The 26567-nt window shown below is 37.7% G+C and overlaps 3 protein-coding genes across 7 annotated transcripts; 2 read left to right on the plus strand and 1 right to left on the minus strand.

Annotated features, from left to right (window-relative positions):
- The first annotated feature begins 1333 nt into the window (after nt 1–1333).
- Nucleotides 1334–8838, plus strand: cUnh1orf50 (chromosome Un C1orf50 homolog). The gene is made up of 5 exons (XM_081357900.1): nt 1334–1510; nt 2397–2512; nt 2602–2688; nt 6267–6398; nt 8155–8838. Exons 1-5 carry the CDS (start codon nt 1462–1464, stop codon nt 8338–8340), a joined length of 570 nt encoding a protein of 189 aa, XP_081214026.1. The 5' UTR covers nt 1334–1461; the 3' UTR covers nt 8341–8838.
- ap5b1 (adaptor related protein complex 5 subunit beta 1) lies at nt 8693–12290 on the minus strand. Of its 4 annotated transcripts, none has more exons than XM_081357897.1 (3): nt 12220–12290; nt 11908–12069; nt 8693–11487 (listed from the first exon to the last, which is right to left on the minus strand). In XM_081357897.1, the coding sequence occupies exons 2-3, from the start codon at nt 12049–12051 to the stop codon at nt 8827–8829; spliced, it is 2805 nt and encodes a 934-aa protein (XP_081214023.1). In that variant the 5' UTR covers nt 12052–12069; nt 12220–12290; the 3' UTR covers nt 8693–8826. The 4 variants fall into 4 exon arrangements, with proteins under 4 accessions (XP_081214023.1, XP_081214022.1, XP_081214021.1 ...); XM_081357896.1 differs by having other exon boundaries at nt 12180–12272; XM_081357895.1 differs by having other exon boundaries at nt 11908–12052; nt 12180–12268.
- Nucleotides 12291–13274: 984 nt separating this feature from the next.
- cdc42 (cell division cycle 42) lies at nt 13275–25561 on the plus strand. Of its 2 annotated transcripts, none has more exons than XM_081357874.1 (6): nt 13275–13395; nt 19761–19903; nt 20045–20117; nt 20524–20633; nt 20897–21094; nt 24180–25561. In XM_081357874.1, exons 2-6 carry the CDS (start codon nt 19799–19801, stop codon nt 24267–24269), a joined length of 576 nt encoding a protein of 191 aa, XP_081214000.1. In that variant the 5' UTR covers nt 13275–13395; nt 19761–19798; the 3' UTR covers nt 24270–25561. The 2 variants fall into 2 exon arrangements, with proteins under 2 accessions (XP_081214000.1, XP_081214001.1); XM_081357875.1 differs by having other exon boundaries at nt 13321–13395; nt 22194–25561.
- The last annotated feature ends 1006 nt before the right edge of the window (nt 25562–26567 follow it).

The following is a 26567-nucleotide window of genomic DNA, read 5'->3' on the forward strand; positions in this document are numbered from 1 at the left end:
TTTATGTAAATTTTAGGGTTAGTGATGTCGCTAACCCGGGAGGAATGTCCTGTAGTCCTTACCAGCCATTTGTTGTAGTTCTTAAAAAGCAATTTATTTTTTAAAGCAAATATCTCCCTTTGCTTTGAACTTTGAGCTTTGTAACTTTGGAGATGTTGTTTATGCTCAAACAGCAACATTACACACTAACTAAAGTTAAAAAAGTGAAATCATAATCAACCACCCCTTTAAAAACTAGGACATTTAGGGCAATTATGCGAATATGGATCTAGACACAGATTTAAATGACAATTGAGGCATTTTGAACTAAGATTATAAAGTATGTATTAGTGCTGTCAAATCGATTAATCGCATAAACATAAAATTATTTGTTTTTTATATATATATATATATATATATCTGTGTGTGTGTGTGTCTGTATGTATATAAACACAGTGTTAGTAAGTATACTTAAAGTGTTGTCTATTTCTATTTTTACATTTCATTTGCTTTTCTTTATCAGTAGAAAAAAAGCTGGTTAATACTTAACAGTAACCTGCAGTCATTATCAAACACATTTTACTAAGCTACTTAACAGATCAGCAATTTTTGTACATTCTCATATGAATAGACTACATAAAATGCAGTAAAAAAACATGTACTTTAATGTATTAGTTTTTTATTTGATCAAGTTAAAAATATTTTGGATCTTTAAACCGTCATCAATCCCCTTGGGGATTAATAAAGTTTATAAAATGGCACGTTTTTATTCAAAAACAACTTATTTTAAAGTTTTACTAAAATTAAAATTTCACAGCCTTTCTCTAGTTAAAAAAAAAAAGAAAAAAAAAATTCTAATATAGCAACTAGCAAGGCAGGCCATCTGGGAAATACCAAAAATTACACTTTTTTCGCAGTGTGTTGTTTCTTCTCATTGTGGGAAATCCAAACACCAACCAGCTTGAAATTGTAAAAAATAACATAAAAACAGCTTGCATAATTCAGATAACAGGAAAAGTCCAAAAGTGGCGTGCAAAACAAATGATAAACTTGTACAGACTTGCAATTTTTGCTTTTATAATCTTCAAACTCAGATCTTTCATAACTGCAGAAAACTCACGTTTCTACATTTTCTACAGTCAGCGTAACACGATACGCGAAGGCTGCCTCTAAACATGCACAATCGCTTAGTATTTGAATACTCGAATTATAAATAATGATATTTTTTATAATATTTAAAATTATTATCATAGAAATATGTGCTATATTTTAACCCCTAATTAAATATGTGTGGAAATTATTAATGACAAAAATAGAGGAATCTTTATACAGGCAATTATCACGGCTACTACTCGAGGCAACAAACACACTTAGGACCCCAGAAACGCCGCCTTTTTTTTGGTTGTGCCCAAAAAAAATTTGTGAGACCGGCGAGAAGTCTCGTGTTCATTTGCTCAGAGTTGAGAGATAGTTTATTACAGAATGGATACAACTGTTAGTCTGCCACACCAGCCCAACAAAACCACCACGGGTAAGACAAAGGCTTTCGATGTTAAATTCAGAAATTGTATGAACAAGTCATATTATAGCGTATTTTTTAGTTAAGGTTGTTGTCTGTTTCGTCAGCCAGTGAATGATTGATTGAAATGTAATGATTGAGTTCATCGAACCATATTGTTAGCTATAAGTTGAAAACATATGTTAAATGTCTTTGCTTAAAAGTATTTTCATTGACAAGCAAAGTTGTTATTATAAGTCGACATAGCTTTTGTAATGTTATTAAATGTCCCATTATTGGCTCACTGTAAACAAAACATACATCAGAGTGATAATAAGAGTGAAAACAACGTTTTCAGAAGTTATAAGTGTTCGATTTCATTCACACAAACAATACAATAGCCTGTAGGCTTTTGGTAACATTTGGAGTCAATGTGGAACTTGGCAAGCAACAGTAAAATATTAATAATTAAATGATATCATAAAGAATATTTGCTTTTTTATATACAGAGTCCCAAAATGTATTGTGAAGTAGTTTTTTAAGATGTTAAACTCTCTGCTCTGTCCCTCACGAGGTGTTTTTAGTCTTGAGAGCTTATCTAACCGGTTGCATAATTAGGCTACCTTACACAATTCACCATAGTAAGTTAGTTTCCTAATGAATTACTGTGGTATCTCAGATCTCAGTGTAGGAAGCTTTTGAAGTCTTTCTGTCTTTATTATGGAAGTGGCAGTTACATAGAAATTGAATATAGTTATTGTAGTAACTATTCCATTTTTGCTGAACTATGAAGTATGGTTTCCATAGTACAGTTTTATAAGATTATTCTTTGGAATTTATGTGTAATTTTTACTCTAAATGCAAAAACATGTCTTTACTATGGAACAGGATTTTACATGTGGACATTAATATGTTACAGTAACTTTGGTGGAGACCAGCAGTAACCCAAGTGGAATGACGCTGGTGAGTCCCTACCAGACTAACCGGGTTGGGGATCCCATGAATCTAGTTGCTCTGGCACAGCAAGTACAGAAGGTAAGTGATGCTTTAGCCTAGATCACACTTGTGATATACAATTTTTATCATCTTTTAATGATGGATTTTGTTTTGTGTGGAAATTTTAGGGAGATGAATTTATCAGAGCCAATGCTTGCAACAAACTTACAGTCATTGCTGACCAGATAAGATACCTTCAGGAGCAAGCAAGAAAGGTGAGATTGAACTGTCAAATCAAATGACCTTTATATTATACAGCAGTCTGATAAATGTCACTGGAGTTGTATTGGGAGCAGCACTGCAATATTTGTCTTAAAGGTAGGGTTTGCAATTTCGGAGAGGCTTGCGATAGCAAGCTAGTTTTGAAAGCATAAGATCCCACCCTCCCTTCAGAGCACTTTCTCTCCAAAACCACGCCTCCTCCAAAACACATGAACGCATAAACAGCCAGAGCAGATTCTGCAAAGCGTCACGAGAGATGGCGTTAAATTATCTCATGCATCAGAGCACATAACATTACAATTAGGGTTGCAAAGGGGTGGAAAATTTCCGGTAAATTTCCGGTAAGTTTCCGGTAAATTTCCGGAAAGTTTCCGGTAAATTTCCATGGGAAGTTAAGCTGGGGAATTTTGGAAATATTCATTACCACGGCAACCGCTTGCGCGTCCACTCTGAAAGTAACTGTACACATAAGAGACGGATAGATACATTATTTAAGGTTATTTCTATTCGTTAGAATATTGATATATGAACTTGTTGTCAAGTAAGCCCTGTTGCGAGCATGTGCGTCTCTCTAAACTTTCAGTGTGCTGCACTGCTCTAGTTGACTTCTGCGCCTTCCCCCCGAAAATATCACGTTAATTTTGAAAACGTAATTCCTTTTGTGGATCCTCTTGGTCTTTCTTCATGTTTCTTTGACAAATATCAGTGTCTCAGTCTCACGCACGCTGCACGCGAGTTAACCACGCCGCCTTATTTACATGTCGCGGTATACACGGAATAAAAAAATCTGTTACGGTTGACATTTTCTTCCGCGGTAACGATATATACCGTCATACCGCCCAGCCCTACTTATGTGGTAAATAAAGTTATGCTAGCTTATTTAGCATCTAACTTATCAGCTTGCTATCCACTAGATGAATACATTTGTATGTGATATTTGCAATTTAAACATTTAATAAATATATTTCCCCATAATATCATCAAAACTTACTTTTAGTCCACAGGTTCAAATGTGTGCCTTGTGCTTTGGGCTTCTGTACATGTGATGGAGGCATGCACAGTGCCAGTAGGGGGTGTGGTCTCAATAGCCATGCAGTAAGCAGTGTGCTATGTGCATGTGATTGAGGAATGGCATGGATATTCAAGTGTATTTAAATGGCATCTGTTTGTTTTAGTCAAGATTATGCTAAAATATTCTTTCCTCAACTATATTTAACTTCCCTATGAAGAGCCAACCTTCAAATTTGAAAATTCCCAGTTTATTCCCATAAATTCCCTTAAATTCCCATTAATTCCCTTAAATTCCCATGGAAAGTTTCCAAATTTGAAAATTCCCAGAATTTTGCAACCCTAATTACAATAATAATGAACGTAAACCACTTCCAGAGCGCTTACTTGTACCACATGACTGCTGCAGAGTAATTTCGGCATTGATAGTGTTGCCAGAGAAACACATATTTCCTGAAACAGCTCCTGGTAGAACGTCACAGGTTGGCATCTTGTAATTACGGGTACAACACGGCGTGAATGTAGAGGCTTGTTGTTTTGGTTTAGGAGGAACTGTAAAAGTTGCCTGCAGTTTTTTTTAGAGCCCGACCGATATGGATTTTTGGGCGCCGATGCCGATACCGATAAAAAAAAGCCAGATACCGATATATCGGCCGATATTATTTATGTGTATATTATAATACAGTAGCAATATTATTTATGTGTGTATTATAGTACAGTAAGTTTGGACACACTTTACAATTGGTGTGTACAAACTTTTGATGGGTACTAGAGCCCGACTGATAAAGGACTTTGAAGGCTGATACCGGTACAAATATTTGTTGGTTTTAAAATCCGATATTCCGATATATCGGACGATATATATATTTTTTTTTTCAGAAACGCGCAACAAAACATTAACAAATTTCCCTAACATTAGTTATTTGTAGTTATTTATGAGTTTTAACTAAAATAATATGATAATGCATTTTAAAAAGAAACTTGTTTCTTGTATTGTCACAACAGAACAGAGGAACATCAAAATATATTAAAGTTCTGATAAATAAAATGTATAAAAATACAAACTTAAGATTTTTTTTAAGACTAAACGTTTAGTCCTTTGAACAAAAACAACAATTTCACATTCAAATTGACAACAAATTCAAATTCAAATTTTCTTCTGTTGAAAATAAGTTATTTGGATGAATGTGGGTAACCAAACAGTTGATGTACCCCAATGACTTCCATAGTATATTTTTCTCCTTTGGAAGTCAATGGGGACCAGCTACTGTTTGGTTACCCACATTCTTCAAACTATTAATATTAGAAAAATATTAGAAGGAAATTAATACAGTTGGAACAACATTAGAGTGCCTGTAAATAATGAGATCATTTTTATTATTGGGTGAACTATCCCTTTAAGGACAAGCGGCAATGTGTTTACAATTGATACTGTCTGTTAAAGAGCTGAGCACGACACGTCTAATGTACACGCATTTGACAAGCGGACAACCGACATTGTTTATGTAAATCTTGTGTGTATTTAACAGTATTAGCACAATAATACTCGAAAGATAACTTGTAGAAAGGCGCTGGTAGAAAGGCTTTTAGTGCATGTGAGCTTCACATGTACGCGCTGAGAAACGCACACGTTAGAACAGCGCATCAGTATTTAAAATTAAATGTTTAACCGACAAAGCATTAAAGCACATGCACATTATGAACTTTTGTGAACTGCAGTGTTAACATTTTATGTGAATATAGCCTACGTCGCGTTGTTCCGCTTCACTCTCGGCTTATTTAACCGCAGCAAAACTGGACATGAGTCACGAAATTTGTCATCCTTATTTGAGTTAAGAGAACTGATAGGGATGTTCTTTTAATTGTTATTCAAGCAATGTATGTCTCGTGAGTCGTGACCAACTCACCATGAACACACTTCACCGCTGATCTCACTCGCGGTTCTCTCTGCCCGACTCGGGCTGGATCAGCAGGTTGCTGAATGTGTGGCACGTTATACACGAGTGTTGCCAACAGGGACGGTGTAGAGTGCCCTCTGGTGGACAAACTATACAACGGCAACCCTCATAACATGGTTGAAGGGTGTTTTGTCCGTTTTTATTTTATTTTTGAAATATTAATTTATCGGCCGTTATAAATGCCGATACCGATAGTTTTGAAAATGCCTAATATCGGCCGATAATATCGGCCTGCCGATATATCGGTCGGGCTCTAGTTTTTTTGCGGCGCTCAGTGACTGTCTGTCTACAACTGTACATCGCCTCATGATATGTGATGTCTGTGCAAGCAGGTGCGCAGAAATATGGAAATACATTTGTTGACAGGCTGGTAGGACATAGTATCATTGGATGAATGTATTTTGGTCCTACAGCCTTCCAGAGATGAGATATGTACGTTTTAATATTGGACCACTTTTGCTATCAGGATGTGAAGAGTTTCAACCAGTATAACAAAGTGTTTATGAAAAAAATTGCCTACCCTACCTTTAAATATATATGCCAATATAATAATCTGAAATGTGACAAATTAATAATGGTTAAATCACTTCCTATTTATACTTCAGGTTTTGGAAGATGCCAAGAAAGACGCTGAGCTTCACCACGCCGCCTGCAATGTTGTGAAGAAGCCAGGAAACATGTATTATCTTTACATGCGTGAATCCGGACAGAGATACTTCTCGATTCTGTCTCCTCGGGTGAGTCGATTGCCACATTATGAGTCTCATTAGTCTTATTAGTTGTTATGAGTGAGAAGTGAGGTCAATCTGAATTGGTTGGTGCCAAGTAGTAATGATAGTGAAACAAAACGTTTAGTAGGGATTACTATAATTGCACTATAACCTCGGGAATAAGGAATTGTGCAGTGTTTAGTAGGGGTGTAACGATACCCTTATTTCACGATTCGATACATTTCACGATACGATATTATTGCGATACTCCAAGACATGTAATAAAAGGTTAAGAAAAAATTTACTGTTGATTAAATGCTAAATTTGATATAACATTGTGGGTGTAAATGAATAGGCTTGGACAATGGTGACACCAGAATAAATATATTCATGATTCTGAACCTGAAAATACAGAATTATTTTAGACGAATATGCTTGCACTCTGTCACTGGCTAGATATATTTAAAATAATATAGGCCACTTTTTACTGGTAACATAAGACTTTGTAAGAATTGATAAATTAGGAAATTCCAAACAGTCTGTTTTGGGGGTGACCAGGCCCTGAGAGGACAAAAGGACCTCTCTGGAGATTAGCATTTGAACTAGCTCTCATGCACCATCGAGACGAAAGTCTCACCTCCGAGTCATCCTAATCTACATCTCTTTCCCTCTCCCCTCACCCCTCTCTCAAGCTCAGACGATCACCTGAAATCACCCAAGAAAATGTATAGTTTAATGTGAATGATTATCACAGAGTATTTTCATGTTTGGTATCATTTAAAATGTCACAGTGCGACTGGTACAGATATCTCATATCCAGATAGATAAAACAAAAGGTAATAAGGTTTTTAAGAGCTTATGGATAACTGATTTACAAAGGAAGGTGGTCTCTAAGCAAATGGTCCCACACCCCCATGAAGATGTGACCACTGCATGCAAATTTCGATTGTTACATGTTTCCAGGTAAAAGGTTTGTCTATTTAAGGAATTGCAGCAGGGAGATCGGGGCCTTTTTCTGTATTTCAGATGGGTCCGTTAGGCTGGGAGATGTAGATCTCTCAGCCTAACGTATTTCTTAAATGTTGGGTTTGCATCTTATCTCTATTCCAGAGCATTTGATGTTTTGTATCGATTATCTTTGAATTGATTATGAAATTGGCATGATACATTTACCTGACATAATAAATTGTTACATTGTTGATTATTCTAACTGACTTTGATATTATTTTCATTGAAGAGATACACGGAATAGTCAAATGTTCACTCACTTTTAGTGAGGCACAGATATTATTAAAACCTTTCATTTATGGAGTCAGATGAATTAACGAGAGAATACATAACTAAATGTATTGTAAATTTAACCAACCAAATACTTTGCATGGGTAAGGACAGAGCACGTGATAACCTTCCCTGTGTTATTGGTGAACCGGCAATTGGACCAATTTCACGGGCCTTACACTTATAACATAAGCATTATCAGGACCCACTAATATTCCCCCATTATTATACATTCAACATAATATATTGTAATTTAATGTAGTACTGACTCTGAAAACTAAAAAAATGTCTCGCAGGGTAATTTTTATTTTGGGTGAACTATCCACGATACATATTGTTGCATTTTTGTATTGCGATATATTGTGACACGATATATTGTTACACCCCTAGTGTTTAGTACTGAAAGATGTAATAAAAGTCACTAGAACAATTATTTATGGTTTTCTTAAGCACAGTACAATATTTAACAGCTAATTTAATATAATATTATTTCAAACTCTTACAGGAATGGGGTCCCAATTGCCCTCACAAGTTCCTTGGCGGATACAAACTCCAACACGACATGTCTTGGACACCACAAGAGGAGGTTGAAAAGCGGGATGCTGAAATGGGCATCATGGACAAACTGTTGAACAGGCAAATCGCTCTACCAGCCTGCACAGAGCCCAATTTTGAGGGTATTTCAGAGTGAAAGGGCAAAGCTCACTCATGGACTGTCTTATCTGGTCATAGAGGCCAACTGGTCTTAAAAGATGCTAATTGGTTGTTAATATACAGGATAAATTGAATTAAAATTCAGTTTTGCAGACTTGACTACCTTGTTACTACTGCTGAATCTGTCATTCAATCATGCATTTAATGTCTTTATGGTCAGATTTTTCCATTTTAAATGTTGCTTTCTCAAATGTATCTTAATTTAAGAATTACATCTTTTTGTAATTTGGTTTTCATTAAATGGTTCAGTTACAGTACCTTGTATTGATTGTGTGTGTAAAGCAGCAGAAAAGCACTGCTTACTCGTATACATGAAACAAACAACATATGTGCTCCTATATACTTTATTAAACACATTCCTCAAAGATTTTATATACAGAAACAAATGGTGTTATATCAACACAAGGAAGCAATAAAATAAATTGAATTGGTTAAAATCGACTATGTAAATGAAAATCACCATTTAGCCATCTGTTCCTGTTGTGCTACAATGATCAGTAATGTTTTGGAGGTACGAGTTCACAAAGGGTAATAGCTCCCAGTTGTCCGTTGCAATGCTGACCTGAACTGCGTCCTCAGCCTGTGTCATCATCAAAAGGACATGGCACATTGGTGGAAGAAAGAACAAGACTTTCCATGATCCTTTGCTTTTCTCGTCTGTAATCAGGTAACCCTGAAAATGTGTCTTGATCAGATCAGCTAGACTTTCATCTCCAGTTTTGAAACAGAACAGACTAATGGCAGATTTGTCAGGACTCCCAGAGGCTGTGGCCTCCCAGATGCGGTCGAACACTTCCTCTTTACATGCGCGTGATGTATTTAGCGGTAACGGCAGAGGAAGGAATATCTCAGGGAATGAAACGCTCACGTCAGGCAGTTGGCTGTGCCAAGAGCATCCATCTTGGGTGGTAAATATTGCACTGACGCATAAAGTAGTGGGATATGGTTGAAATGGTCTGAGCTTTACGTCGACCTCAGGTGGCTTTCGGTCTCTGAACACGCATGGCACATGTATATCGCTTACCTTTGCATAGTTTAAATCTTTCAGCTCGAAATGCAGACAGATTGTAAAGACTCTATTGAATAAAGTGTCAGCTTCATTTGCATGAGTCAGATTGTATCTCAAAGTGACCTCCGACCCAAAACCTGGCACCTGGAACTGTTCTTGATAAACCTCCAATAGATTCTTAGTCTCTTCTGTTGCCTCCAACGACTCTGAACTTTCCGAAGAGTTTTGCAAGGATTTTTCCTGCACCTTGACGAGTCGCAAAACATGCCGCTCAGTTTTGCGTACAGTCAGGTTACTGGCGATCCCCTCGCTCTCAGCCATTGTGGCAGAATGCGACCGCTCTTTGGCACGGCCTCCATCGGGACCTTTGACGAGAACCCCCGTCAGCTTTTCCCATGAAAGATTGGTTAGCAACGAGTAGTAGAAGCGAGCGTGATCCTTAATGTCCGTGTCGTCGTAATGAACCGATATGTATTGCAAAAGATCAGCCAACTCGATAAACACTTGATCGATGGAAGGGTGCTCCAAAAGATTGCGGCAAACCGCAAGAACTGCGTTTCCAACCTGCCATTTGCCTCTTTCACACAAGTTGGAGTTGATGAGAACATTGAGAAGAAGGTAAATGGTGTTCCTCTGGGTAATCTGACCCTCTTTAGCCACTCTTTTCAAGACTTTCAAGTGCCAGCTCAAATTATGAATCGTCAATTGCAATGGAGGCATTTCCATAATGCATTTCTGAAGCCCTCGCAACAACTTAACAGACCAGACGTGGTCGCCGAGACACTCCTGGATGCGATCCACGAGGCCAATCAAATTTGGAGCTAGCCGGCATTGTCGGGAATACATGTCGCATAATTTGGCGATCAGCTTCTCAGAGAGTTCTTCCATGCCGCTGAAGTGCATGAGAAAAATATACACAGCCCTGAAAGAGGTCACCACCACTTCTCTGCTACCATCGCCGTCTACGATTTTCAAAAGGGCCATTATGTGATCAAAGAGGTAGTTGATCCCTTTGTGTTCTTCGCCCTCATCTGCTTCTAGGTACACCAGACAAAGAAGGTTTAGTCTGCAGAGCATCGTAGCACTATCGTTAAAAACCGTTGGAAGAAGAGATGCTGCCAGACGTGGCGTAACCAGCACAGGTAAACTCTCTTCTCCGCTGCTGGATATGGGCCGGTTCTCAGGGAAGTGCAGGATGCAGTCCATGTAGAAGAGCTTCTCAGGAATTCTTAGGAGTGGATGCTGGGCCGTGCTCACAAGACGCTTGAGCAGGAAGTTCTCATCCTCGGCGGTGAAAAGGCTGTCTGTGAACGTTTCTTTCATGAAGAGTGTGGCATGCATGAGCTCGACTTCTGCAGTCCCAAAGAGTCTCAGAAGTTGCGATTTGAATAACGTTGGAGAAAGTCCCGGCACCATGGCGACAACTTCTACGAGCTCCCTGAGCAGGGCAGACTGGGAAGTGGGCGTTAGCAGGTAAGACTCCTCCAAGAGTGAAGACATTACAGATTTGAGTTCCTTACAATCCAGTCCAGGTGGCAATCGTGGGACTTGCACCATCATGTTTATCGGCAAGAAGGTCAAGCCTAACTGATTACTTTTCCATGCAAACCCTTCATTTCCTCCTAAGATGCCCTTAAACTCTAGGTCAGTAACATCTTTTTGGTTCGTCAAGATCCGTATGGCGTTCTTCAGCCCTAGTGTATACAGCATACAGTAGGACTGATGCAGAACTGTAGTTTCTTGCTGTTTTAGAAGATACAGGGCCTCTAACTTTTGAGAAAGAAGACCAGGGCTACAGGTTTCCATTTCTCGGAGGCAGTCGCAGGCGGTGGCCCTTAAAGGCTGCTGGGAAAGCCCACATCTGTAGTCATTGGTGTCCTGAATCGTCTGAAATAGAAGGTCCAGCCAGTCTTCAGCCATCTTTGTGTGGGTGGCCAAGCAGGATGTGCATATTATCACATTGGTGATGGCCAGCATGATATTGCACTTGAGGCTGATGGATTTCTGTGGCGTGTGAGAGTAGACTGATAGCAGTTCAAGGGCCGTTTCTTCTCCCACAGAAGTAGAAGGGCAGAGAATAGTTGGATGCTCCAGTAGCACAGACACGAGGAGTATCTTATAATAAGGAAGAGAAATTACAATATCAAACAAAAGTGAGTTACTTACAGGGAAAATGCACACCATTTCAACAAAGCCATACAGGTTATTGAAAAAGCTGCAAACATTGTGGAGAGAAATGTGATGATAACATGTTTGCTCATTTGAAATATACCATACTGAATAGTGAGTTGCGCCTCTGGCTAATAAACAGACATTCAACATAATAGAATGTTTAAAATTTTATATGAATTAATATTTATTATACATTTTATATATTGTCATCTTATTATGAAACATGTAACTAAACATTATAAAAGAACACTAATACAATATAATATATTTTTATATATTAAAATGTTTATTTTGAAATATACACGCACTCACACTCTCTCACACACACACACACATATGTGTGTGTTTGTCTGCTTTCAATACCTTGAGTTGATCATTGGCCTTATCATTCCGCAGTTCGTGTATAAGTTCAGCCAAGAAACTCTCAGATGTGGTGGTGGCCAAAAACTGAGATGGACTCAGTAGAAAGGCAGGTATTCTCTGATCCCAGAGATCCGCAATAGTCATTCTGGAGATAAACTGTGACTTAAGATCAGAACAGAAGATTTTATGTTCATGGCAATGACGCTATATTGATTTAATAATGTACACAAACATTAAAATAAAAAGTGCATTCTTTCAGTTTAACTACTCACCTATCAGATAACACTTTAAAAACATAAAAAAGCAAATTACTGTGTTTAGTCCATCTATTGACGTCTCTGAAAATCATGTGCTCCCTGGCTGTCATATGATAAACAGGAATCTGTATACTTTAAAATAAAAGTCAAAGTCGCCAATAATTCAATATTCCATAATAACTGTGTCAGGTTGTTTTCGTTATCTAATTGTATAGTAATTATATAGAAACTATAAAAACTTTTTTATTAGAATTTTCTATTGATTTTACACGTATTATTTACGCTAACATTACTGAGATTAAACAGTGGACTTTTATTTTGACAAGGTGATGTGATCTTGTTTTTTGTTTGACTGCCATCGTGTGGTGTTTGAAATATTTAGAGAAATAGGTCAAAAAGTAATCCGAATTAAAAAATTAAATAAGTAATTAGAAATTATAAAATAATACCCTTTACAATTATTAATAATGTCATGGTTAGTAAAATAAGGTGATGTTCATCTTATATTGAAAATTAAGAATTCATTGCTGTCATTACATATTGGTCAAAGTCATTATGTGCAAAACAATTTAAGGAATAAACGAAAATATATATGGTAGCAGAATATAAATGTATATGAAAAGAAATGTAGACCATTCTAGTGAATAATACTTAAATATGTAAATTATTATTATTATTATTTACATGTGCCTATCAATGCTGTATCCATATTCTCATCATATCTTTGTTATTAATAATATTTGATATACATGATTATCAATGTATTTTTTTTTTGTTGAACAAATTAATTAACTAGTACATTTCCCCTGCATGGACAAAATCCTCATTTATCTTTTCTACCTCCCTTTTTAATGAAATATTTATTGAATCCTAATCCAAATAAAACTATCTGCATAAATGGTACACTGTACATATAAAAAAAGAAGTGACAAAACGTTACATGTATTCTGTTAGCTTTGCATGAATTTGTATCTTGAAAAAAAAAAAAAAAAAAAAAAAAAAAATATATATATATATATATATATATATATATATATATATATATATATATATATATATATATATATATATATATATATATATATAATAAATAATAATAATAATTTCTTAGTTGTAATGAAGTGTGATAGAGTGACGCAGCGCGCGACTCGCCCCTGCTCTTCAGTTCTGGAAACCCCAAGCGCGCGGATCTGCCAACGCCCGGCGCAGAGAAACAAACAGAAAGGATACGGTGAGTGCCAATGACGCTCAAAATATTAACCATATTTCTCTTCCTTTGACCAATATTAGCGTTTGATCTAGTTGAATATCGAGTTATGTATATGTACCGTATGAATAGATATATTTGGAAGGCGTATTTAACGAATTAAACGTGTTAAATGGCACCGGACGACAGTTAGCACAGGCGGCTAAACGAGATTGAGGAGAACCGGTCAGATTTGACCATAGGCAGTTTTACAATCTTCGTCGTGTTATTGAATAACATATTTAGTGTCTGTTTTAATGTAATAATTGATTTGTATTATGTCAGTATTTAACATAATGATCTTTTCGGCTTTCAATCTGTCATCCGTTGCAGTCGCCTGTTGACGACGGATATATGTCATAATTATTTTATATTTTCATATTAGCACGTTATTGCTAATTTATCTTAAATACAGATGGATTTATTCTGGTTGATATAAAGGAATTGTGCAGTCCATGTTTGCTCAGTTGAAAGGTTGTGTTTTGATGGCCTTCAGTTGTACAGCATCATTGGAAATGGAAGTAACGTTATGCTGCATTTATCTATTTTTAATTATCCTGCGTTGAATCTGAGTTTGTTTGTTTAACATGGATGATATTGTCAGAATTGTGTTATTGATCTCCGCAACATTTTGTAAACTTCACTGCATTTTAAGCTACATCATCCTCGATAGATAGATAGATAGATAGATAGATAGATAGATAGATAGATAGATAGATAGAAATTAATAGTTTGAGTGATTTGTGGTTCTATTGGGGGTCTATTTGTATCTGACCATTGTTTCCTGCTGCCAAACATATTTTTGTGTCAGGGATGTCTCTCTAACACGTATTAATTCTATAGTTTCATGTGATTTTAGCACTGCTATTGACTTGTAGGTTCTTTAAATTTAAAAGAGAAGTACTCAGCATTAATGGTGAATATTTGCATCCTTAGTGCTGTTTTTGGTTTATTTCTCCTTCTCAAATTAATCTAAGTTAGGGGAGGACACAGCATACATTTTACTTGTATCAATGTGTATTTTGCAACAAGTTCTCTTTCGCTTCTTGTTACTGAGGAAATGCTTTTCCTGTCACAAATGAATTGTTAAACTATCACAGGAAGAAGGCAGGACTTGAACGAGAAGAATGGGCAAATCTAGCATCTAGAACTGATCTAGCCTTGTGCTTTAAAGTAGAAATAGATGATAACTCATCGCTGTATTGGTTTAATTATGTTCTGTTGACAAATGACACCATTTTGTGCGACCAACAACATAATTAAAAATAACATTTAATATGTAGTGTTGACCATTACTCATGTTCTTACATAACTGCCATTTCTCAAGTGAGAAATTCGTTGCTAAACAATTAGGCAGGATAGCAAAACAGCATGGCTCGAATATTATTTATATCATTGTTAATGTATTATTGCTTATCACTAGGAGTTCACCAGTGTATCGGACAATTAATCGGTATTGATCGAAAAATAGCCTATGATCAGGTCTAATTATGTCCTGTCGATCTAAAGGTGGAAAAATGTGTTTAAACTGCAATTCAAGAAATGTGTGTTGAAATTGTCTCTTGTGTTGAATTTAGGGCTGTTGAATGTGTCAATAACGCATTAACAGGTTAAAAAATAGCAACGTTAAAGCAGACTATTTGACCATATGACTCCTCTGTAATTCAAGCCTGGGTTACTTACTTGCCAGGTTTTTCTCTACACCAAACATCTCCCATCCAAAAATCGCAAAGCTTTGTGCTTTACTTCTGATATGAAATCGATCAAATTCTGTCAATTTTATTTGAAAAAATTAAAACAATAATTACAAAAGTTGTAATATCATTCACAAAAAAAGCAATATTGGTCATTCACTTCTCTATACCCACAGCACTTGTAATTTTATGTGTGTATGTGTGTCAAGTCTTATAAATAGTGGTATGCAGTCAAATCTTTTCCATATTTTTAAAAATAAGGGTGGATTCAGGGAGAAAATAAGAATTCGAGGTGAGATTGATTCAAAGCACAGGCTTGTCCAAATGTACCCTGGTTTTAAAGAGTGGGGATTTACTGTCTGGGTATGCACATGGGGCTGGATTATATTGCTTTATGAAGTCTATCGCTTGAAGTGAGCTGAAGTTTGGCCTTAATACAAGTTATTTCCAGTACAAAACTTTCCACTCGCATTTGTCCGCATGGAAATGTTCTCTCGGTATGATTGTTCAGGACGGCGTTTTAAAATCATTACAGTTTTGAGCATGCGAGTTAATCCAGGGGAGACTTTCCGAGAATGTGTGTAAACCCACTATAACTGCAATCTAGTTTAACGAATTACATTTTTGATTAGAATTTGTGTTGGATAGGTGACAGGACCTAACAGATCCCTGCACTTTGTGTGTTTTCCACTGACAGTAGAATGAGGTCAGGCCTTGCTTCCTCTGATTTAGGTGCGCGAGGGGAAGGAAACAGCCGGGATGGGCTTCCATCTCCTCGTCCTGACCATCTGTGAGCTTGAAGGCTCACCCGCTTACTGCACACAGCTCTGCAGAGGCTTAGCTTCTGCTCAGGCACGGCACACGCAGTAGGAAGTGCTTCTCTCGGTCTCACGCTTCAGTCACACTCTACCCCTCCGCACACCAAAGGAAAGGGATATTGCCGTATTATTTTATTTTGCCCCCATGTCTCCTCTCCACAGGCTTGGGGTCTGTGTTGTGTGAATAGTGGTTTAGCAGCATGCTGACCCGCTGTAAGCGATGTGCTTAAACCAATGACGTTATGCTTGAGTTTAAAGCCGCAGTGACCCACAATCAGAACAGGGGAGGGGCCGACTGGCCCGTCAGAGAGGGGGACATTTGAATGCTTTAAACGTGAAAGATATCCGAGACTAAATTTAAAGAGGTAAGAACTTTGCTCTGGAGCTGAATGCATAAACCCTAGTGTACTTGTGTCTAAATACGGTTGAGCAAATTGAGGTTGGATTTAGTTTGTCTTTAGGACACTTGCATGCGTGAAAAATATGGGTACTTAAAGGAACACTCCGACTTTTTGGGACTTTAGCTTATTCACAGTATCCCCCAGAGTTAGATAAGTCCATACATACCTTTTTCATTTCTGTGCGTTCTGTAAGTGTTATTTGACGCACCCACCGCTAGCCTAGCTTAGCACAAAGACTGGATGTAAATGGATAAGGTAGCATACTAATCCCAATAAGTGACAAAATAATGCAAACATTTTCCTATTTACATGTTGTGATCTGTATAGTCACAGCGTGTACAAATAACAAGGCTATGTGAGACAGAGACCATTTTTAATCGTATAAATACTGGGAACTATATTCTCACTAGGCGTAGGAGCACAGCTACTTGGGCGGAGTGGTTACTTTGTTTACGGAACCATCAACAGGGCGTCTCGTGTGCTGCGCTAATCACTCCGCCCAAGTAGCTGTGCTCCTGATGATGCTGTGTCAAACTGCAGTGTGTGTCGCTGATGCTCTTCTAGTAGGGATTTCAAATTAACGATCAATTAATCGATAAATCATCTCTATCTTCTAGTGTGCATACTTCTGAAACAATCCAACAGATTTTACATTTAAAAAGCACTGAAAAGCTCCCCAAACACCTTTCCCTAAAAAAACTATTTTTACCATTTTGTGCAAGTCTGTGTAAAAATGACAGCAAGTATTTCCTCCATGTTGATAAGAATAAACTCCCTGCTGATATGTGTGTTAATGTAAGAATAATTGTTTTGTAAACTGATCTAGAATGATCTCGTAGTTGATGCTCCTAGTCTGCGATCAGAACACAATAGTAGACAAAACACTAGCTGTGTTTACATGGACCCTAGGCTTGGCACGATAGTCGGTGTTACCGGTGTTACACGGTGTTCAGTCGCAACACCGGTTTCATCACTTGCCCACCACAGCACCGCAAAAAAATTGTTTTAAAGCAATTACGCAGTATCCGTATTTTCTGTCACCTGTTGACTAGCGTTGTATGATCACGCTCAACCATTCAAGCGCGGCAAAACAAGAGACCTGCTGTAAGTCCTGCCTATTACACACACGCGCACACACACACGGAAAAGACGCGCGTCAGTATCGAGTTCTCTTTTCGGCCTTGAACAAAACATAACACACACACACAAATTATGCCAAAATGTCCATTTTGTCGAGTGTCCTCATAAGAGCAAATGATTTAAATAATATCATAATAAATGAATGTAGAGATATGTGAGAAAATGGGACGCATGTCAGATGGAGTGTCATTAATGTTAATCAAAGAACAAAGGTCTCCCGTTAATTTTGACTGCATGGGAAGAGATCGCGTCTTTTGCGTTTTTCATGAATAATAACAAACCCACTCTTCAAACACTGGTTGAATCCGAAATCGTGCCCTATACCCTCAAATAGGGTGTTATTGTTCTCAACATGATCTCAAGCAGTGAAAAATAGAGGACACTGACAACGCGCTGAAAGACAGGACCGAGGAGGTAATATTTAATATGAAACAAAGTCTCAACTTTCAAATTTGGTCAGTCAAACAAAAATAAAATAGGCCTACCGTTTTTTGGCTCTTTAATGTGTCGTGACAGATTGCCTCAGTTAAAGCCAAGTTCAAATCCACCGACGTTAATCAATAACTCTTCTGACTGCTTTGTCGCACAAAAATGGTGGAATTTGATTGGTCAGATCGTATGTCAATCAAACTCAATACGAATGATGAATTGACGCCATGTAAAATAAAATAATTACATCACTCTAACACCCCCCACCCCCACGATGAAACCGGTAATACCGGTGTTGTCCCAAGTCGATTAACCGGTGGGAGAATATTATCACCGTCACATCTCTAATGGACCCTAATATTCTGATTGCAGTCGGACTTGTAGCACATTCGCAATAAAAAGTCAGAGGTAGCCACGTCAATCGGAACGAATTGACCAAATCCGATATTTAAACCTTACGTTTTCCAAATCCGATCTCTATTATTCTAAATATAAAGTCTGCATTTTAAAACAAAGAGAAGAAGAAATGATTGGAGGATGGTTAGTATGGCAACAGTGGGAAACTATATTCCTGCAGTGTGCACGTGTCAAACGATCAAATCCAATTTGAAGCGTGTGCCATATAAACATGCACATCAACCCGATCACTTTATTTAGCGTTAATTTAACCAGTATGCTCGTATTTATCAGAATAAGTTAATTCCAATTGAAACAAAAGGTGTCCGTGTAAACGTAGCTACTGTTAACATTTTACGGGTGTTTAATTTTCAGTCTGGTAGTATGCACTTAGCTTGAATACGATAAGTTTCAGGGTTCGGATGTTTCCATAGGTCTGTCATATAAAAGCCATAATGCATTTAAGCAAATCTGTCTTAGTTATTGCACAAACCATTTGAGTGGATGCATGTAACATCACCAGTAACATGTCAGACTAACTAAAGGAAATGTATTACTGTGTGAATGTAACTGTCTGTGAGGCATTGAAGAGTGTGTGATTGATTTGAATGATTTATTCTGTCTTCTGCAGCAGAAAGCAGGACAGATTAATTTCTCACATCTTGAGTCGATCACAGCCAAGACTCTCACACTTTCTAATGTGGGTGTTTTATACTTGCAGACCAACAACACCTTTGGTATCTAACGGCATGAGAGATTCTTCCAGTCTGTTTTGGTATTATACAGACACATTTAGATGATTCGATCATAAAAAAAAGGGTTTCTGCACCTGCCGCCACTGCAATTTATTACAAAAACAACTGTTGCATTTATGAATCTTTAGCTACACCTTGTCATATGGAGAACGGTAAGCGAGTCTGATGTTGATGTAGTAACCATTCATTCTGGATTCATTGTAATTCATTTAAAGTACTGGCTCATTTGGTCGTGATTCAGTCAGCACTGCTTGCACTGTATGTTTGTCTTGTGGTGCAGGAAACACTGATTTAAATCATATGGTCAGTTCAGATCATACAGAATAGGAGGCTGAATAGAAGAATGATTTGTGGCGTAGTGGTTAAAGCTTCTGAAGTTTGAATCAGGCTTGCAACACATCCCTCATTCTCTTTCTGCTCTCCCTTTAAATAAATGTGGTAAAATCCAAGAAAGATTAGATTTTTTTTGGTTCTTTTATCTACATGAAGCAATTAATTTGATTAAAATTAAGGTAAATTTCGTGATGTTTTCTGTTGCCTGCACATTACTCTGCACACATGATATTAGAGGACTTGGGGGTGTTGTGTAATGCACATGTGCTATAGTGTCTCCGTTTACACCTTTTGAACTTGAGAATGACACGCCATTGGAGAGCAACTCTGACTGAATAAAGTTCAACATGTGTCTCATGTGAACGCTTTTGTCTTTCATTGCAGATCTTGAATGAGAACAGTGGACTTGTAAAAGCACAGCTATGCAGACGATTAAGTGCGTCGTTGTTGGTGATGGTGCAGTGGGTAAAACCTGTCTATTAATCTCCTATACAACTAATAAATTCCCATCTGAATACGTACCAACGGTGAGTAACATTTTCCATTTCACATTCACTTATATAAAGTCATATTTCCTGTGGCTGTAATTGTTTTATTGAGTTTGAAAGCTAAAAAAAAAAAACAATTTTCCTGAATGTACAATGGACTTTTTCTTTGTTTGCTTACAGGTCTTTGATAACTATGCAGTTACGGTTATGATTGGAGGTGAGCCGTACACCCTTGGGCTGTTTGATACTGCAGGTACGGTGCAACATTTTTCTCGACATCTTAAACTTTCATATATAGCCTAGTGATTAACATTCAATATCATTAAGGTTTATTGAATCGGAAGTAAATTATCTGGATTTTACAATGTCTGTATGCGAGGGTGGAGCTCATGCTGATGGGGATTGGGGAAAAAAAACATTCATGATCGTCATTGTTATAAAAATTAGACCTCAGGAGCTTTGTAGAATTCCACACATTCCTGTGGAGGGTGGTTGAGCTTGGAACTGCTATTTTGGTGGATTGTGGGACCAGAGGCTTTCGCTGTGCATGTGTTCAAGTGCAACATGGACCACATGACTGAATGACGTCCGTCGGCTGCTCAGGATCGCAAACTGCATTCTTAGTTTTAATGTATCCTGTTATTTCCATGTCTCTGCAGGTCAGGAAGATTACGATAGATTACGACCCCTGAGCTACCCTCAGACAGATGTCTTCTTAGTCTGTTTCTCAGTTGTTTCACCTTCTTCGTTTGAAAACGTCAAAGAAAAGGTGAGCTTGAATCATTCAAACCAGCCAGAAGCAGACATTTTGTTAGTTGCATTGTCTATTTTTTGTGTCATGCGATTTTGTCGATTAGTTAACAGTCTGGGCTGTTTCTCAAAAGCATTGTGAGTTGATCTTAGAGATCATTGGTACCAATGGTTCTATGATCTACTTAGCCTTTTGAAAAACGCAGCCCTGGTCAAGTATATTAATCAATTACATGAGTTAATTGGAAAAAGTGGCCTGATCCTTTATGCTTTGTCCTTCAGTGGGTACCTGAGATCACCCACCACTGTCCAAAGACCCCCTTCCTGCTGGTGGGGACGCAGATTGATCTGAGAGATGATCCTTCTACCATTGAGAAGCTTGCCAAGAACAAACAGAAACCCATCACTCCGGAGACGGCAGAGAAGCTGGCCCGCGATCTGAAGGCTGTCAAATATGTGGAGTGCTCCGCTCTGACGCAGGTAAGGGGGTCTTATATACGGCACACCTCATATATGTTCATGAACGTATATCATCTACATTACAAACAGAAACTGCCTTTTTAGTTGGTCATTTAACATACTAAAATATCCTAGAACTGAAATCCATAGATCTAAAGAATGGTATCTCTTCATTCTCATTGGCCTGATAATATAGTGTTAATATTTTACATTTGATTATTGAATCAAAGTTTCCAGGTTTGTGTTTTTTTTGTTTTTTTTTTACCTTAACAAGAAAGTGGAAGCTTCATGGCAGAGGCTCAGAGACATTGGTGAATTTTTCTTTGTTTTTGAAAAAAGGATTACGGATTGACCTTTGGTTCAGTGTTTGATCAGAGGTCGATCTGTCATTGACCAGCTGTTCTCTGCCTGGTGATGCGTGCATATTAGAATATAATTCAATATGCGATAGGTGATTCTGATCTGGTGGGAATATTCATATTATAGGCAACATAAAACAGCACATAGAAAGTGGGCCATGATGTTATTGATTAGTATTATTTTGCATCCATGTGGCCTTGTCTGTGTCAGCAAAATTAGTGGTGAAAGTTAAGTTAGTTTTTTCTCATTTAGAGTAACATGCATTGAGCATTGCACAATAAGGCCAAGAATATATATTAAAGTAATTATTATGATTTCATGTTGTCTTTTATGTTTGGCTGGATTGTTTTGATTTTTAGGAAACAAATGTACTAATTATTTTTTTTTTTTTGGATTGCTATATTTGACTTAATAAATGTCGTCTTGCAGTCTGTTTTAAAAAGGAACAGTGGCGAAAGCACTGCAATCAGCTTGCAATTGGCAACCTAAATTTGATTTTTGTTTTTAATCTACCACAGCAATGTATCCATTTCCTTAATTATTAGTGTCGTCTGTAGGCTTGCACGGCATCTGCTCCTGTAGATTTGTTTTAGTGCGACATACTCTTCAACAAGCAGCCTCTCTTCCTTGCTAGCTGCTGTCCTCTTGAAATGTGCTAGTTCCTCTTATATCTCACCTCTTCTTCTCTCTCTTTCTCCTGTTTTCTGTCACTGCTAACATTGGTGCTCTATTCTGTTTCCCTTCCCTTCTGTGTTCATAGCGAGGTCTGAAGAATGTATTTGATGAAGCTATCCTAGCTGCCCTCGAACCTCCTGAAACGCAGCGAAAACGGAAGTGCTGTATATTTTAAACCTCTCTCTCTCTCTCTCTTTCTTTCTAACACCCCAACTCTTCCCCAGATGTTTGCTGCTTCCTTTAGTTACCTCTTGCTCCACAGAAAAGACAAGTATCCCAATCTCTTAAGTGACGTCATAAATATGTATCTTCTTTCAACAATACTAAAGGATTTGCTTTTGCTGTTTTCCTTTTTCTACTTTATGTTGTCTTTGGAGATTGCTAAAGTTAGACCCAGTTCTTGGGAGTGACATTTTGTCTCCTTTCTACAGATTATTATTATTATTATTATTATTTGCACTTTGATTTTCAAATAAAAATGTGGAAGTTTACAAGGAAGGGTTGCATATGTAGTTTTTTGCTTTAAATACTGATATGTTGCTTCAGACATTGGATCATTTAAAGTTCATGGTCTTTATTTGATTGTTACTGTTATTTAAGAGCAGCGCTCTTTCTAAGAATCATTAGAATCATTCCTTATGTCAGTGTATTTATTTTGTACTGCAACAATTGTATCATATAAAGTTAATTCTAATCTTAACTTATGGCTACAGTTTGCAGTTTGGTGCCATTCTTATCCATACAACGTCTTGAGAGTTTAAATGGCTTAATATAATCCTGTGAAATATGTGCCATTAATAAAGGACAAGCTGCAATTGCCATTACTCAATGCGTCTCTCTCGTTAATTATGCATTAATGCTGTTTTTTAAGCCAGAGTTGGTGTTTTTAAATGGTCAGGGTCAATTGATGCCAATGTATTTGTGACTGGCTAATAACTCAAGGATGCATATAGCATACTTTGAACACTATTAAACATTACCCACACAGCCTTTTATGCACAAAGCGCAATCCACATCTACCTTCCACCAGCTGTTTTCTGATAAATCCTTCTCACTATAGCTCACACAGTGGGGTCTTGTCACAGCCTTCGTTTGAGACGTGCTAACAGCGCTGGACTGGACAATAACTTCTCAGACTACTCTTCTGAGGACGATTGCCTCGAACAATGTCTTGCTTATTGTTTCCAAGCACCCAGCACTTCCTCCTTGCCCCTAATCTGGGCATGTGCACAGAAAAGCGCATTGTACGTACTCTCCCCTGCTTTAGCTGTCACCTGACCTGTCAACAAACAAAAGTGATCTGAAATTTCATGAAAGTGTTGTTCTTGCTCATTACATCCAGATACGGCCAGTCTTATAACACTTGCATTCTTTCGCAGATCATTTGTCTGTTTGTTATTTCACCCAGAGGCTTGAGTTTCTGTTTGAGCAGCCCTTCACCTCACCAACCCTTCAGTCTCTGAGCCTGTGTTTGCTTGCACTTCCACTTTCTTGTGTCTGAATGACTGCTCCGCATGGCTGATTCAGTTGATTTTCAGTTCACTGGTTCTGATCTAAGTAGTTGCAGCTGAGAGATGTGTAAAGTTTATGGAATTTTGGCCAACCAAATGTATCTTTGCAGGCCAATTATTGAGTAGTTTGGCTAATTTTATTACTCTTCCAGGTACCAATAAGACATGCTCAATTTGAAAGTGCATTTTTGCCATTTTTTAAAATCCATTTAGCAGATTTTCTTCCAAAATAAATACAGAAAATGCACAAATTCTGTGTGGACCTAGTTATGAATAAACTTCCTGATTGATTCCTTTGCTCTTGTTTGGCTTATTCCCATTTGCTTGGTTCCTCTGTAAATGTTACTTTATGGCACATGCATTCCCTACGCATTTAAATTTTTTACCCATTATTTCTATAATGCTATTATATGTTGCATTTTAACATGTCCAAAGTCATCCAATCATGCGTCTGTGAAAGAAGTGATTTAGTGTCCGACCCACCCATCGATTTACTTTTCTTCTTTTGTCTGTGTTGACCCATGTTGAGTGTCCATCTCTCCCTTGCTTTGTGTTCACAGAAAGGCCTAAAGAACGTATTTGATGAGGCGATTTTGGCAGCCCTGGAGCCCCCAGAGCCCAAGAAGAAGCGTAAATGTGTGCTGCTATGAGCAGTTTCCCATCTCCCCCTCCCTTCTTTGCTCTGCTAAGGCTGGTCCACAGCTTTACACTTTAAAAAGCAATGTGTAAAAGAAGTGAGTTTCAATATTTGCTCTGCAATAAAGATATAAAGAGTACCCACCATACACATGCACATATACATATACACATGAAAAACACACAACCCACATGCCCATTAATATAAAAACCTAGAGGGCCTTTTCTAGTTTTGATTCCAGGAGTCTTACTTCTGTACTTCATGGTGAGATTTAGAGATGCTGCCTTGGTTTGCCAGCTGAATTTTGACGTCTCAGTGGGTTAATGTAACGCATACAGTAGTAATGCTTCGCAGACGCTAAAGTCTTGAGGAGATTCAGGTTGTATCCATTTCCATTGTGCTGTGCAAACATTTTGTACAGCGTTCAAAATGGCAACTGAATCACTCTGACCTGGTCTGAAACGCCACTAGCCCAAGAAATAAAACTGTAGAATTATTGTACTTTGAGACGTGTTCGCAAGTCTACCGTAATCCCTATTCCACCCTTGAACAACATCACCTGAAGTGCTTAGAAATAGCTCCTTATTCTTTGCCAATATTCCCATTTAATAGGCATTCGAGACAAAAGCCCTGTAAATGGTTCAGTTATTTTCCGTGGATAACTTGGACTCCATATATAAAGGAAATTGGTCTATTTCAAGCAGGGATCTTTCTAACAGTGTTAGCAGAACAAGTGGGGTGTTCTAATGCGTTGCTAGGGACCATGAAAGCATTTTTCCAGAACTTGTGATGCATGTTGGTAAGCCTCCAGGTTCCTTTGGATAGGTTAACATTAAATAATAATAATGTAAGCTGACAAAAGATGTTGTAGGCTCCAGTTGTTTTTATTTTACCAAATGTTTTGTTTTTCCTTTGTGATGATTATTTTTTATTTTTTTTGTTTTATCTCATATTTGTTTTCCTCAAATGTTCATTTCACTCCTTTTGTTCAGTGGCTGGATCCCAGCAATTCTCTGATCCACCTGTGTGGGTTTTATTTTTATTTTTAATTATTAAGCAAGCAACTGTTTATGTGGTCGTGCAAGATAACCTCTCTCACAGACATTAAACTCTCAACAGAACCAAGTTTACTAGTGCAACACAGGTGGATCAAAATTGGTTTGATTTCCAGTCTTTCCCCTTCCCTAGTTATTTGTTTGTTTTGTTTTTGTTTTGGTGGAAACCAAATGCTCTGTATGAAGTCTCTCCTTTGTACTGTATATGCATTCTTTTGAGAAAAAATATTAAACTTATACCTTAATTGCCTTTATCATGTTCCAATCCCTTTCTTAAGATGCTGGATGCATTATAAGCTGAACACTACAATCAATCTCTACCCAATGGGACATCCTTCAAAGAATGCCAGTGTATTTTTCACTTGTTAAATGGCAATTTCTTCATGAATTTGAGTTTTTCCTCAGCAGTTTTTGGACTCAACAAGACTTGTGTTGGTCAGTGTGATTTAACACAGCTGCTCTTATGAGTCTTTTCTGCCAGCAGGGTGTGCTGAATAACCAAGTAAAAGGCAGACTCTTTCAGTCAGTGATCTGTAGCAGTGGACGTTTAGTGAGCATATTCAGTCTTTTTATGTGAAAATGCATATATCCATTCAAATTTGCCCTGTAATAGCAGTATTTAAAGGGTTAGTTCACCCAAAAATTATCCCATAATTTACTTGCCCTCAAGCCATCCTAGGTGTACTTCTAGGCTCTTCTTTCAGCCAAACACAATCAGTTACATTATAAAATATCCTGTCTCTTCCAAGCATTATAATGGGAGTGTATAGGGCCTGAGATTTTGAATCCCAAAAAAAGCGCATCCATCCATCATAAAAGTAATGATACATTCATCAACTCACACGTCAGTTGTGGTAAACGGAAGCTCATGCATGTTCGCTTGAGGTGTGAGAACCAATGAGGTTCATTCTCGTGTTACCATCACGTTTGAGCTTCAGTAAGAACAAATGAGGTTTGTTTTTGGGCATCAAGCAGGGTCGTTTGAGCTTCTGATTATGTCTGTTAAGATGCCGTTTTTTTTTTTTTTACAATTTCTAATTTAGTCTTTTAAGAAACTTTACTGCCGTACCATGAGTGCAGCAGGCGTAATGATATGACGCAGCGCCTGAAAATAGTCCCCAGCTCGGTAACTTCCAAACGCTCCCTGTCCCTTGTCACGTTGGTTATGTTGACGGAAGGTAGCCTATTTTCAGGCTTTTCATATCATTACGCCTGCTGGACTCATGGTACGGCAGTAAAGTTTCTTAGTTCCTAGC

This window comes from Scardinius erythrophthalmus, assembly GCF_964197995.2.
Source record: "Scardinius erythrophthalmus genome assembly, chromosome: 25".
Classification (NCBI taxonomy): Eukaryota; Metazoa; Chordata; class Actinopteri; order Cypriniformes; family Leuciscidae; genus Scardinius; species Scardinius erythrophthalmus.